At 42.2% G+C, this 13,814-nt stretch overlaps 1 protein-coding gene across 1 annotated transcript in view; it reads left to right on the forward strand.

Annotated features, from left to right (window-relative positions):
* LOC135710800 (ATP-binding cassette sub-family G member 5) overlaps positions 1 to 3,178 on the forward strand; it is a 59,977-nt gene extending 56,799 nt beyond the window's left edge. Inside the window, exons 4-6 of the mRNA XM_065233485.1 lie at positions 1,988 to 2,367; positions 2,427 to 2,757; positions 2,843 to 3,178. Of these exons, the coding sequence (XP_065089557.1) occupies positions 1,988 to 2,367; positions 2,427 to 2,757; positions 2,843 to 3,143 (1,012 nt within the window). The 3' untranslated portion in view covers positions 3,144 to 3,178. The remainder of the gene's footprint in view (positions 1 to 1,987; positions 2,368 to 2,426; positions 2,758 to 2,842) is intronic.
* The last annotated feature ends 10,636 nt before the right edge of the window (positions 3,179 to 13,814 follow it).

Raw genomic sequence — 13,814 nt, forward strand, 5'->3', positions numbered from 1 at the left:
CAGAGGACCGTTTTCTGGCCACCCGGTACCAGAATCAATATATCAATGGCATATTTCCTGAATGCTTATGATGGTTTGTAATTTAGAAAAAAAAACGCGGATCTTCATGTCTACTTTTAAGAATTCACCATTCTCCCGGTGATTCCGGATATCCAGAGGACCGTTTTTCTGGCTTTTAAGTAGCAGAATCGATATAGTGAGCATATTTCTTGACTACTCATGATTGTATGCAATTTAGAAAAAAATTGCGGATTTCCAGGTCTGCTTTCAAGAATTGACCATTTTCCCGGTGATTCCGGATATTCAGAGGACCGTTTTTCGGCCACCCGGTAGCAGAATCGGTATGGTGATGGAATATTTCCTGATTGCTCATGATTGTATGCAATTGAGAAAAAAAATGCGGATCTCTATGTCTACTTTTAGGAATTGACCATTTTCCCGGTGATTCCGGATATTCAGAGGACCGTTTTTCGGCCACCCGGTAGCAGAATCGATATGGTGATGGAATATTTCCTGATTGCTCATGATTGTATGCAATTGAGAAAAAAAATGCGGATCTCTAGGTCTACTTTTAGGAATTGACCATTTTCCCGGTGATTCCGGATATTCAGAGGACCGTTTTTCGGCCACCTGGTAGCAGAATCGATATGGTGATGGAATATTTCCTGATTGCTCATGATTGTATGAAATTTAGTAAAAAACGCAGGTCTCCAGGTCTAATTTTAGGAATTGACCATTTTCCCGGTGATTCCGGATATTCATAGAACCGTTTTCTGGCCACTCGGTAGCAGAATTGATATGGTGATGGCATATGTCGTGAATGCTCTTGATTGTTAGCAATTTAGGGAAAAAATACGGATCCCTAGGTCTTCTTGCAGCAATTGACCATTTTCCCGGTGATTCCGGATACCCATAGGCACGTTATCTGACCACCTGGTAGCAGAATAGATAAAGTTATGGCATATTTCTTAAATACTCACGATTGTATGCAATTTAGAAAAAATCGCGGATCTCAAGGCCTACTTTTAGGAACTGACCATTTTACCGTTGAATCTGAATTTCCGCAGAGCCACCTCTCATGGGTTCTCCCGTTCCAACTGGTCAATCACAAGTTCAATCGGATCCCTGTCTGTTCCATCTGAAAGAAGGTAGTCAAACCTTTCAAATAGTAGCTCAATCTTTAAATTTGGTAACCAAATTGCCGAGAGCCAGTCATGTCAACATTAATCGACGAGCATTTTACTCGGGACTTTTCCGGGTTTTTCCGTTCCGACTGACCAACCACACGTCCAATCGGGCTTCTAACTGTTCCAAGTGGTAGTAGATAACCAACGATAACGATTGCTCATCGCATTGCCGAGAACCAGCCACATCAACATGCATGGACACTCTTTTTGCAGCCTCGGGGTTTTACCAGTTAATGAAGAATTTGCTGAAGCCGTTAAATCTATAGCAACGGAAATCAACAGTATGTTCAATTTTTCTATTGGACTGTCATAACAACTAAATAAACTGAAAATGAGGCTAAAAATTTGTGTATTTTCACGAAGTGTTTGCCATTCTTTTATTTTTTGAATGTCTTAAGTAGCTCATTTTAGAAGTTCATATGTACACTAGCACCACGTAGTGAGTAATTTTTCAACTGACCTGTTCACCATGTAGAAGGCCTTGGTTAGCTGAAAAACTATACGTCGAAAACAGCATTTTCCCAGATGGTAAAGATCTCGAGATATAGCGCATTTTGAAATTTCTTAGGCACACTAGAATTCTGAACTAATCTTCTCACAATTCGAAAGGTTTCAGCTACCTGAACAACTTTGACGAAGACAGCAATTTCCCATCTGTTCAGTAGTACCAGCGTTTGTGTTTAACTCCCAGCCAGCAATATGTTTTCTTTAGATACCCGAAGGGTAGTAAACACTTGTCACAGTTCACCAGCAAAAGATGAACCCCAAACACTCATCACAACCTTTCTCTCTTCCCGCAGATCCCGCGATCGCTTCCTCGAATCCAGCCAGCAGATCGAAGCCCTGGTGGAGCGCTTTGCCCGTGAATCACCGCTCCCGGAGGCACCGATCAACCCCATCGGCAGCGGCAAGATCCCGTTGGCCTACGGAAAGCCAGGTGAGCTGAAGGTATGGGGCATCCTCTACCTACGGCTGCTGGCGGCAACCTTCTCCTGCGGCACGGCCGGTATGAAGGCCATGTTTCTGCGACTGCTAGCCCTGCCGGCTGCGATGGGACTGATGTGGCTGTTCTACAACGAGACCGCGGACGATTCGCATGGTTTCTTCAGCAAGAGTGGGCTGATCTTGTCCGTGCTGGGGTTGAGCTATGGCGTCGGGATTTGGACCACGATTTCGTTGTGTAAGTTCCAACTCTAGTCAAGTATTTCAAATTTTGCTTAATCCAACTTTGTTCCACAGTCCCAGCATGGCGCAAGCGCTTCTGTCAGGAGTACTCGGAAGGAATGTACACCGGCGCAACGCTGCTGGTCGCATATAATGCAGTTTCGATGCCGTTCTCGTTCATCTCGTCTGCGGTCGGTGCATGCGTCCTCTACCCCCTGGTTCTGAATCCAGCCATCCCGGACGGCCTAATCTTCATGTACATCCTGATCGCCTTGTGGTCCAGCTTCATGCTTGCCGAACAGCTGAGTATCGCCTTCCTATTGGTCGTCAAATCCCAGATCAACGCTGCTATTGCCGTTTCGTACATTTTGATCATCTGCCTGACACTGGCCAGCGGCACTGTACGGTAAGTTGCGAAACGCGCCCGATTGGTAGGCAACCGGCGCGATCAAGCTTTTAATCGCATCGTTCCTTTTCCATCTTTTCAAAAGCTCGTACAAAGGCCTTTCGCCGTGGTTGCAAGAGAACGCCAAGGGGGTGCACACCAAGTATGCCAGCTCGTTGCTCCATTCGACGATCTTCCATGCACGACCGATGGAGTGCACGCCGGGCAGTGGGGTGGTTTGTCCGCTGCCGGCCGAGTACCTGCTGGAGCGGATCGGCAAAGCTCACCCACAGGAGATGACCGATATCGCTGCCTGTATCGCCTTTGCCCTGGGGCTGTGTGCGTTCAATATGTTTCTCTATCTGCTTCCGATGCCGCGGTGCGTCCGAAGGAAGTTTAGGGACTGAGAAGGTGGGCGACGAATGGAGATAAATTATTTACTAGGTTAACAGTAGGCTTTTTAAGAGAAATGATTAATATACTCTTTTTTAACATTAAGTGATGAAATGTTCCCACTTTTCTGAATCCGAAATTTTATAAACTTTTACGTAGCAAGGTATCACCATAGAGGTAGCTCTAAGACCAGAAGGTCCCGAAGAAACATACTCAACTTTTTGGCTCAGCTCTGGTACTATTTTCGGTCCCAAGCTAATCGATTCACCCCTCGAAACATAGTAAAATCCACGAACCCCTCATTTTATTTGTCAAACTTTCATAGCGAATCAAAACAAACATAGTGTAGTACTAGAATTTCGACTAGAATGGGTTACGCTTATAGATGTACTTGAGACCAAGAGGCTAGTCAAGTAGTGAGCCAATTTAAAATAGTTAGTTGGCAGCCGTTGGTATCACGGTGTTCAGTGTGTTTTTCATTGGTTCAGTTTCCAAGCTCCTTCACATTATAGAGTTATACTTTAAATATGCTTTCTTTCATAATATAACATAATGAAATTCGGAGGGAGGGACGGGTACGTTAAAGAAGTAATACTTGAGGTTTAGTGATAACGTGTTGATCGGAAATCCATATCAAATCCTTCTCAAGAGCAGTTGTTGTTGTCGTTACCCAAGCAACATTGCAAGTTTTATTGAGGTTTTATAGCATACTACAAGTCTAAATCATGGTCTACAGAACCCTCATAAAACCTAAATTGTTACTTGGGTAGTGAGGTCGCCACCGGGATCGACATCTAGTAACAACAAGTTGAACGGAAACTTGATAGTAATTGTTATGTGATAAAAAGAGCTCGGTGGCCTAGTGGCGACTGATTTTGCTTACTGGGCAGAAGACCAAGCTCCTCCGCGCTATTGCATCGTTAGCACATCAATTCAGCATATCCGTTTACCAAAACGAATCCTGCTGCAACCCTGTGGTCAAACATGCTCATGCTCATGGTGGAAGAGTGATAAAGTGTGTCGCAGTGTGTTTTTGGTGTGCTAAAGTAGGTGATAGCCCAATGTGACAGAGTGGCTAAGCCCCTGGCCATTTTGAATCTTTCAAAAAAAAAATCAAAATGGCTTATACGAGATTTTTTAACAAATCGTAACTTGAAAATGTCATTTCCATTCGAAATGACGTCTGAGACAAAGTTGTGAGAAGAAATGATTCCTTTCACGGAAAGCTACACACAGTAGAAACTTCATGAAAAATTGGTTAAAAAATCGAAATAATTTTTTGAAACTTAAATAACATAAAACCGCCCTCTTCATGATTATTTCAATACTTATCATTAAAACGCTTATAAAAAATGCTATCTTCTGTGAAAATTTCGAGTTGGACACCTTAAAATTAACATAAATTCTAAAACAACAACTTTTGGACCAATTTGGTTAAACATTTTTAGGTCAGAGGAGCGGAGCGACGGGCATACGTGTAGACTGAGCTTTCAAATGAAGCTTCTATAAGATTCTTCTTAATAAGCTTCCACACACTAAGATTTTTTTTTTGCCGAGATGGGCACCACCGAGCAGCTTGGCATTTGATTTTGCTGGATCTCATTGAAAAGCTTCTCTGAAAATACCTGAGCTTCACTGAAATTTTGTTAACGTATCTGAAGAAACGTGAGCTTCTTTGAAGCTCCGTGAGCGTATTTAAAGTTTCTTGAACATCCCTGCAATTCCATAAACTGCTCTGAATTTTTGCAAACTTATTATCAGTTTCGTTTGCTTGTCGGAAGTTCAGGAAGAAATTCAGACAAGATCGATGAAAAGTGATATGACAAAAAATGAAATTTATACATTTTGTATTTAAAAAAAATATATTACATTCGGCAGGTATGAAAGAATGAAAAACTTACTATTTACTTCACAGATGGATTCTGAAAAGCGCTTTCACGTGGACTGCTTCAATGATTCGGTGGATGCTTCCAATTTGCGACAGGAGTGGGAAGAATGGCACAGAGCGTGTGAGCTCATTCTGGAACTGAAGAATGTCAAATCGCAGCATGAGAAACTTCTCTTTATGCTGGCTCGAGGTGGAAGAGGTCTACAGCGAATATTTTATAATCTGGCGCCGGTGGTTGGGGAAATTCATCCAGGTCCGGTGAAAGTACCGCTCGCTCCGCAGGAAAATCCGGAATACGACAACGCCATGAAGCGTTTGAATGCATTTTTTGTAGGAAAACGAAATGAGAGGGTCGAACTGGAAGTATTCAGATCGCTCAAACAGAAAGCCGGAGAATCATTCAACTGTTACATTCTGAGATTACGTACACAAGCAGCGCGTTGTGACTTCCGGGATCGCGAGGAGAAAGAGCTGTTGCAGCAAATAACAGTAGGAGCTTTTGATGAAAGAATCCGAGATAAGGGTCTTAAGACTGTTATGAACCTGGATGAGCTGATCAATTACGCTATGAATCGAGAAATATTGATAAAACAGAAGGAGAGATCTCAACCGTTTCGTTCTGAAGCTAGCGCAGTTGCATCGGTACATACTTATCCAGTCAGTAATTTTTACCGAGTTTTTGAATTGCGGAACTGTTCGGTATAATTTAAAAAATCTGTGAAAAATTCAAAGTTGAGAAAATGTGTTACGAAAATTTACAGACTTACTACTGTTATCTTACTTACTTACTTAAGGGTCCTGTGCACCACCAGCGGTACAAAGGGCCAACGTGAAAGACTTCCATCCTGGGCGGCTGCTCGCTTTTGCCTTGACCTGGGCCCAGCTCAGATTCCTATCGACTTGCTTAATGTCCTTATTGAGGCTCCACCGCCATGAGCCCCTGGGTCTGCCTCTGCTGCGATGTCCTGCCGGATTCCAATCCAGCGCTTGCTTGCAGATTTCGTTTCCGCCCCGTCGAAGTGTGTGGCCGACCAACCTCCACTTTCGCTCTCGAATTTCTGTTACTATCGGCTTCTGATGACATCGACGATGGAGCTCGGCATTCGAGATCCAGTTGTGAGGCCACCAGGCACGAATTATATACCGCAGGCATCGGTTGATGAAGACCTGCAGCTTTTGAGTGTTCTCCGCTGATACACACCACGTCTCGCTGGCGTATAACAAAACAGATTTCACGTTCGAGTTGAAAATTCGGATTTTGGTGCGTTTACTTATCTGGTTGGATCTCCATACGTTTCGTAAACTCGCAAAGGCAGCCCTAGCCTTCTTGATTCGTGCACCTATGTCGCTCTTGGTCCCGCGGTCCGACGCTATTTGGCTGCCAAGATATTGGAAACTTTCGACCTTCTCCACTGCTTGACCCGCTACCGTAAGGTTGGAAGGGTTGGCCGTGTTGATATCCAACGATTTGGTCTTGTTGACGTTGATGGTGAGACCCGCCGCAGAGGAGCGTTCGGCTAGGTCATTGAGCTTACTCTGCATATCAGAGCGCCGTTGTGCTAGTAGAGCAACATCATCAGCCAGATCGAAGTCGTTGAGATGCTCCATGGTGATAGGCTGCCAAAGCAGCCCACGGTTCGGTACACGGTCAATTGCACCTACCATGATCTCGTCGATTACGATGAGAAACAGTAGCGGTGGTAGTATACATCCTTGTCTCACACCAGTGACTACCCGGATAGGGTCGGACAAGGCTCCATTATGCAGAACTCTGCACGTGAAAGCCTCAAACTGCGCTTCGATGAGGTTGACGATTTTATCCGGGACTCCCTTGCGTCTCAGGGCGCCCCACAGATTCTCGTGATTGAGACGGTCGAAAGCTTTTTCGTAGTCAATCAATACCAAATAAAGGGACTCTGGGAATTCATTGACCTGCTTCAGGATGATGCGGAGCGTGACAATATGGTCCACACAAGATCTTGCGGCACGGAATCCTGCCTGCTACCGTCGGAGAGTCGCGTCGATCTTCTCCTGTATCCGATTCAGGATAACTTTGCACAGAACTTTGAGAACAATACACAGTAACATGATGCCTCGCCAATTGTCGCACACAGTCAGATCCCCCTTCTTTGGGACCTTCACTAAGATGCCCTGCATCCAGTCGGTCGGAAAAGTCGCGTTGTCCCAGTTATTACAGAATAGTTGATGCAACATTTGTGCGGATAGCATGGGGTCAGCTTTGAGCATCTCTGCTGATATGCGATCGACCCCTGGAGCCTTGTTGGATTTCATGCTTCGGATAGCTGCTTCAATCTCCTGCAGTGATGGGGCCTCGGAATTGACGCGAGTGATGCGCCGCACCCTAGGCGGATCATGCCGAGATGTTGATGGCTGGTTGGCCGTCGCAACTTGAAGAAGTTGTTCGAAGTGCTCAAACCAGCGTTTCAGCTGGGAGTGACAAGTTGACAAATGAACAACATTGACATGAATGCGATCGACGACCGATCTGGGTGGATTGTACCCAAGTTTGGGTAGTTTTGAAATAGAGTGTAGATTTTTCATCCGCGTGACATAAATTTATTCGGCGCTGTGAACCAGTTTACTGCAGCGGCGCGCCGGCTCAATTTCATCGGCGGCGGCGGCGTGGCGCGGCGGCGCACAGGTCTAGTTTTAATTCCTTTATAATTCAGTGCCAGCATTTCAAAGGGGAGTAATTGCTTTTGTAAACAATGACTTAAGCCGTCAATTTCTCGCGAATGAAATCTTACCTCTACAAAATTACAATGCTAGCTGGTAGAGGAAACATTCCTCTATCTGCTGGTGCCATTATTTTTCATGAGGGAGCTTTTATTCGCGAGAAATTGACAGCTAAAACCATTGATTATCTTTTGACAGATACGTGTATTTTATCTGCTACTTTCAGACTTCATCAGTGCCAACTACTCAACACCACTGTTATACTCGCTATATTCATAGTCTGGCGGATATAATCTCGGGTACCAATTGAGCTGTCAAATAGCGGAACCAATCGAGTAAATCATGGTCAACAACAGAAAAGAGCACCCTTTTCTCGTGGCTCAAGGCTCGGCTACGCAAACTAACAACATCTTTGGGTTGGGGAAAGTTTCCCCTATCCGATGATGCTGGTAATTTGCGTTCGATTGGCGAGGAAAGAATAATCAACGTTTTGTTTATAAAAGATGATAGTGCCTTTTCAATTGAGAAATTGGTTCCGCTTTTTGATAGATCGAAATTCTATCCGCCAGACTATGAAGAAAGCAACTGTACTGTTGAGTACTTGGCACCGATGAAGTCTGCAAGTAGTAGACAAAATACACGCATCAGTCAAAAGATCAGCAATTACAACGGAATTAAAAGAAATTACCGTGCCGATTCAAATTTCGGACACTTAAACTCGAATTTCGGACACTTTTAAAAGTTGATTATCTCGGTCGAATATGATCCACATGTCTTGTAAATTTTAAATTTTTTTGACTAGTGCCCTCCACGATCATCTAACATTATTACTTTGTTTCTAACTGGATGTAATATTTAATTAAAAATGAAAGTGTCCGAAATTTGAATCGTCCGAAATTTGAATCGGAACGGTATATCATTACACTCAAAAAGCTCTTCATAAAGGGATTCCGTTAAGAGGTTCGACATAATTTAAAGCTGGTTAATGTTATCTACACTTAACTCCAGTGTTTGTTTTGATGAGTCTCATCGTCGCCCACCATCGACAGTCAGTCAACTGTGACATTGGGCCAAAATTGAAAAATATTTATTGATGCAAATATCTTGAATATACGGAAAATGATGACTAGAATATGTTCATTGAACTCCTGGAGTAAAGTGTAGATAACATTAACCAGACGAAAACCATAAAAAGTAAAGTAAACGCTTTTATTCATACGACCTAATGTTAAATTGTAAAAATTTCAAATACTATATTTTCAAAACAGTTTTAAAATATCCAATTTTAAAATGTACAATTAGAACTGCTTAATTTATTTAAGCGACGCCGCACAGTGGCACGAATATGAATAAAGACGGTCAAAAATATGTTCTACCCTTTTTCGACGTTTTAGAGACTGGGTGTCTTGGGAGAAGTTGCTCAAAATTATAACTCGCATCTTTTGAAATACACACCTGAATAATCTTTAAGCTAGTATTACACATCCAAATTCTAACTTTTTCCAGTTACGAGATAATGGTTCCATGTCTTGGACAAAGTTGCAAAGCAGTTGATTTCATGAACATTTGCTAAAGACACCAAATTTCTACATCATAACTCTGTAGAGCTATAATAGATTTTCTTTTAAGACTACCTTAATATTGGTTTTTTAAGTTAATTAGTGCTTTTTTTCAAATTTGATCAATTTATCATGTTCTAAGAAATTGTTGGCATCATTAAAATATACAACTTTGCTGAATACACCAATGCTTTTCATTGACATCCATGTGATATACAGCCCATCAAGCGTTTTTGTGACGTCATATTCAACGGCTCGAAAATAGGGTGGGCGGGCCCTGGCGGGGTCTAAAACTGGTTGTATTTTGAAGATTACCTTATAAAATAGTACTTCTGAAAATTTCAGCGTTGGGTACTGAGGGGTACCTAGCCAAATCTCAATTCGAAAATGTCAATATTATATACAGCCCATCGGACGGTTTTGTGACACCATATTGAACGACCCGAAAAGATGGTAGGTGGCCCCTGGCAGGGTTTAAAACCGATTGAATTTCGAAGATTACATTATAAAATAGTGCTCCCGGACCCTACCTATCGACCCATCAACTCATGAACCGGGGACCAACGGCTTTACTTCCCATCCGAAGGAAGGCGTGATCAGAGATGTTATGCCTCTCCTTTCAAGTGAGAAGAAATAACAAATAGCAAGCTGTTCCGCGGTTCGGTCAAACTCTTCGCGGTTCAGAAATCCTCCTGGAATTTCGCTTGTTTGAAGGTAAGTTGGATACTCTCATACTCCCATTCAAATATTATGCAACGCAAGAAAAGGCAGAGTGCAGCCTGGAAATGGGTTAAACGCCATGTATTAGGTATAGGAAAAATGCATGATGCGGAGATGAGGGTATTCAAAAATTAACTTTTTGGGCGTTACGTAATATTTGAACGAGTTTTATGTGAGTAGTGTTATACTGAGCTTGCCTTACAATTTAAAATCTTGATTGCAGCATTGTTACAGCTTGGATGTACTGAAACTTCGACCTGGCTGGAAATTATGCTGAGTAGATGTTGGGGAGCTAGTAATCTTGGTTATACGATCGTCGTGATATGAATTGGGCACCACTATTACATGGTGTCCAGAACGAGAAAGTTGTGTGCTGAAAAACTTCATTGATGTGAACAAATCCGTCAGCTGAGGAAGCATTGATTTCGTACGCTTGCAAAAAGTTGTCGTATCCTACAGTATCACAGGATCTAAGAAGAAGATGAATACCGCCATCGATATCAACAATTTCACGAATAATCCCAAAGACTGGATAAAGCCTGTTTGGTGCACCTTTATGGAAACGATAAGGTTTCTACGGAACTCAATTCCATTTACTTCTACACATTCCAGGCAGCAAACACTTTTAATGTTTTCAGGCAAATAAGAGTATTTTCCCTTGCAACCTTTGGGCTTGGTTTGAATGTTATCCTGTTTCGGAAAGGTTTGTCGAGTAAGTCTACGACCATGCTGAAGCTTTGACGTTCACTTAAACTCTTAGATATATTCCGAAAATTTCGGCAGTTAGATGCTTGACTTTTAGCTGGCTTATTCTTTTGCTCGTAAGGCATGCAATTGAATTGCTTGGCGCTACCACTATGTCTTATGCAATCCCCATAGTGTTTTAGATGATGAAGCTTGTTGATTCCACGGTCGAAATTCTCGTAAAAGATGTCACTGAATAGGCGTACATGCTCTTCAAGCCATATTACCATATCTTCGGATACAACAGGGGATAACAAAATTCTTGTAATATTGTCATGATTATATATTTGCAGTCTTTAGGCACTCGATGACCAAACAAGAACGGAAACGACCTCAAGCGTTAGCGTTAGCGTTGTTATGATATACTTCGTAGATTGGATACTAGCGACACTCACGTCTCTTCTGAAATTCTCAGTTAGACTTCTTTCAGGAATAATGCTGAGGAGTAAACATTGGTTCCAATCTAAACAAGAGTAACAGAAGCATGACTGTCGCTATTCCCGGCCACGCCCATCTTTACCATAACTAGGGATAGGGAAGGAAATGTTGATGTAGTACTTACTTAACGAGAGGCCACCGACTTAGCGACACTCTCATAAGTGCTACGGAGTTGGAGGGTTGGGTAGGGTATTCGGTTAGGATTCACCTCAAGTTGGCGATGCAACCAAAAGTATGTATTGTTTATTTGTTGTTTATTTAATCTCTCGATAGCCGGCTATCGAAAGAACATATTAATTTTGTTTAGTGATCATGAATTTTAAGAGTCATGATGGAGAGCTTGGGATTAAACCCATGATTTTCTGCTCAGTAAACAAAAACGATCCCTCCAGGGTCATCGAGCATCTCAGAACCATAACGCTTCGCGACAATACAGGACTACGTTTTCGCTTGATATGCAAATAGTTTCCGAGGTTAATGTTCAATATCAAATATACAAATGATGGTGGCGATTTATTGTGCTGTGGAAGAGCTTGGGGTTAAATCCATGATTTTCTGCTCAGAAAGCAAAATCGATCCCTCGAGGGTCATCGAGCATCTTATAATCCACAGCGCTTTGAATAACTATTATTTACGATAATTACATGAAATAAATAAAATATAAACTACAAACAAAACGTGACTGCTAAAATCTCAAAAAGATATTCTCACAAATATATTTCACGCCACCAGGAATCTCAAAACCATTAGACGTTATAATGATACTCTGCACATATTAGACACAAGAAGAGGCCAAAAAGCAAGCGTCCGACACACAAAACCCGTCAAATCCACTTGCAGTCAGAATCAACGATTCTACGAATCGCGAGCGCTCACGAATCATAAAACCGCTGACTGCGACACTCTGAAAGCGAAATTGACAGGCTCTATGCGTCAAACACCCGCCCTCCAATCTCCACCCGCATCCAACAGCACAAATCTCCATTACAACATCTAACGAATTCAAAACTCCGAAAATCACTCATCTATAGCAAGTGAGTGGAAGCAACCCTGCATGCAACCATTCTTAATGATACACTTGTTCTGCCTATCTTTCTATTAGGCCTGTGGACATGCGTTAGCTTCGAAACTTCTAACCAAACTGGGTAAATTTTCAGATCACAAAAAAAAAACTTGAAAAAAAAACTTTCAAAGGCTATTACAAGTAAGATAAATATTGATTATTTTACGCGAAAACGAGCAAGTAATATTAAATCTCTTGTATCATATGCTAATGCAAATTGACTGTAACAAAAATAATATGCTTAAATAAAATAAAATATTAATAAAATTATATGCAAAATTTACAAGAAGATCATTACTTTATTGGTGAGAAGTTTTTAATAAGCCCTCCCAGTTCCTCTGTATACAGAACAAATCTGATACAATAATCAGAATTGCTCAGTCTGCATAATGCAGCCGATTGCATCAAGGAAGTTCTATTAACAACCAAGAATTAATCGTTTGAGGTATACTGAAGCATTAAGAAGGTGATATGTGTCACTATAGGAAATCATCATCGTTGCAAATATAAAGAAATTAAACATAACCCTTTGCTTCAGTACCGTGGTGACGTTGGGCATGGGGCGATTCTTCCGGTCAGAGTATCCGTAGTTGAAGGTGTCGATTCGATTGTTAATGAATTCTTTCGTGAAACCCAGTTCCCGAGAATATTGACTTAACACAAGAAGAATAGTGACCGGAATGACTCCTTCTGCGAGGTCATGCATTGGGTCCAATGTCCAATTACTCGTTATGTGATCGTTCAGCAAACAGCCACTGGTTTTCAAACCACATTGAGATGGCTTAATCTTGGCTGCCTTAACAGCTTGTAGGTTTTCTTCATACCACTCAAGCGTTCTAATAGGAAATGTTATGTTTGAATCCTCTCGAAACACGGGTCGTGGAATTGTACAAATCCGGCAGAAAAAAGTGGCACTTGGGCTGAGGAGACCGAATACATCATGGACGGCCAATGTATCTCCCACAAACATTGTTAGTACTGCACGTAATGTGAATGATTCAGACCCATAATAAATGGTCACGCCTTCCTCGAGCTTCTGGAGGTCCCTCACCAATGGTTCCATTATCTTATTAAATCCCTTTGCCTTAACGACACTAGATAGGGCAAATATTAAAGGGAATATTGTTTTGGGAGAACTATTCCATTTATCGGGAAAGTTCTGAACCTTAAAACAAAAATTGGCGATTTTATTTTTCCCCGCACGTGAGCTCAAGGCGTTTCCTAGCTCCACGTCGTCCTGGTACACCGCGAGTCTAATAGCATTGGGGTAACGTTGGAAATAGCTGCTGGACTCATAGAGCAATCCTGTCTTGAACGAGCTATACTCTCGAACACCAGGGGTCTCCTGGGTAGATTCGCCGTGAACGAGTAAGCTTCCACTCCTACATCCACTTCTGCCAGATGAGCGACAATTGCATCCATTATTGTATGTACTTTTTCACGAGAAAACAATCCAAAAATAAGCGCAACAGCTATCGAAATGTTGAGTTCGAAGGATGTTGAAAATGGCGACCGTATGCACACTAAGTTTGCGACCGAATGGAAATGTCAAGCTATTTTCGAGGATATTTTCTTT

The sequence above is a fragment of the Ochlerotatus camptorhynchus genome, unplaced genomic scaffold (genome assembly GCF_037179485.1).
Source record: "Ochlerotatus camptorhynchus isolate MF236.1 unplaced genomic scaffold, CSIRO-AGI_Acam_v1.1 ptg000402l, whole genome shotgun sequence".
Taxonomy (NCBI): domain Eukaryota; kingdom Metazoa; phylum Arthropoda; class Insecta; order Diptera; family Culicidae; genus Ochlerotatus; species Ochlerotatus camptorhynchus.